The following is a 716-nucleotide window of genomic DNA, read 5'->3' as shown; positions in this document are numbered from 1 at the left end:
ACGGTTCAAGAACTGGTGATGGGTCAGTTTCTGCTGGAATTTTTGTGCCTTCAACCCAGTTGGCAACAGGGTGGCTGCTTCGACGAGAGCACACTATGCTTGGTGCTGAGCTGTTTGCCATACACAAGGCCATGCAGCTTGCCACTGAAGACGTATCTATGAAGGAGGAGCCGGTTTTGATTCTGTCTGATTCAAGGTCCGCTGTGCAGCTTTTGTCTTGTTCGTCGGGGCTGTCTCACCGCACAGTTGTCTTCAAGATACATGAGTTGATGCTGGTCAAGGGACTTGACAGAGTGGTTATTTGCTGGATCAGGGGTCACAGTGGTATCCGTGGAAATGAAGTGGCAGACAGGGCAGCAAACCTTGCGCACTCTAATGACCGCACAGCAAGATCTCAACTGTGCTTTGAGGAATGGATCTTCACTGTGAAGTCACTCACCAATCAAGAATGGGCTCGCAAATGGTCAGATGACGTACAAGAAACAGGAAAAGGGACCTTCCGAAGAAGTTTGGGACCTGAGATATCTTATGTGGACTATGGATCGCTGCCACGCTCAGTTGAATGCGCTGTGTCACGTCTACGCCTTGGGCATGCTGGCGTCAATGCTCATCTGACCAGATTCAATTTAGCTGACTCAAGTAACTGCCCAATATGCAATGTGGAGGGCACAATCGGGCACCTCATCCTGCACTGCACACAATTCATCAACCAGTGA

General features: G+C 49.9%; 1 protein-coding gene across 1 annotated transcript; it reads left to right on the top strand.

Annotated features, from left to right (window-relative positions):
- The first annotated feature begins 95 nt into the window (after nt 1-95).
- On the top strand, nt 96-716 carry LOC108667800. Its single transcript, XM_018154869.1, has one exon. The coding sequence runs from the start codon at nt 96-98 to the stop codon at nt 714-716; it is 621 nt and encodes a 206-aa protein (XP_018010358.1).

Source organism: Hyalella azteca, unplaced genomic scaffold, assembly GCF_000764305.2.
Source record: "Hyalella azteca isolate HAZT.00-mixed unplaced genomic scaffold, Hazt_2.0.2 contig13368, whole genome shotgun sequence".
In the NCBI taxonomy this organism is placed as follows: domain Eukaryota; kingdom Metazoa; phylum Arthropoda; class Malacostraca; order Amphipoda; family Hyalellidae; genus Hyalella; species Hyalella azteca.
This window is presented reverse-complemented; position numbering and strand designations above follow the sequence as displayed.

What these genes read in the sequence shown, in the direction of transcription:
- LOC108667800 (XM_018154869.1), top strand. Translation starts at nt 96, where the DNA reads ATGCTTGGTGCTGAGCTGTTTGCCATACACAAGGCCATGCAGCTTGCC.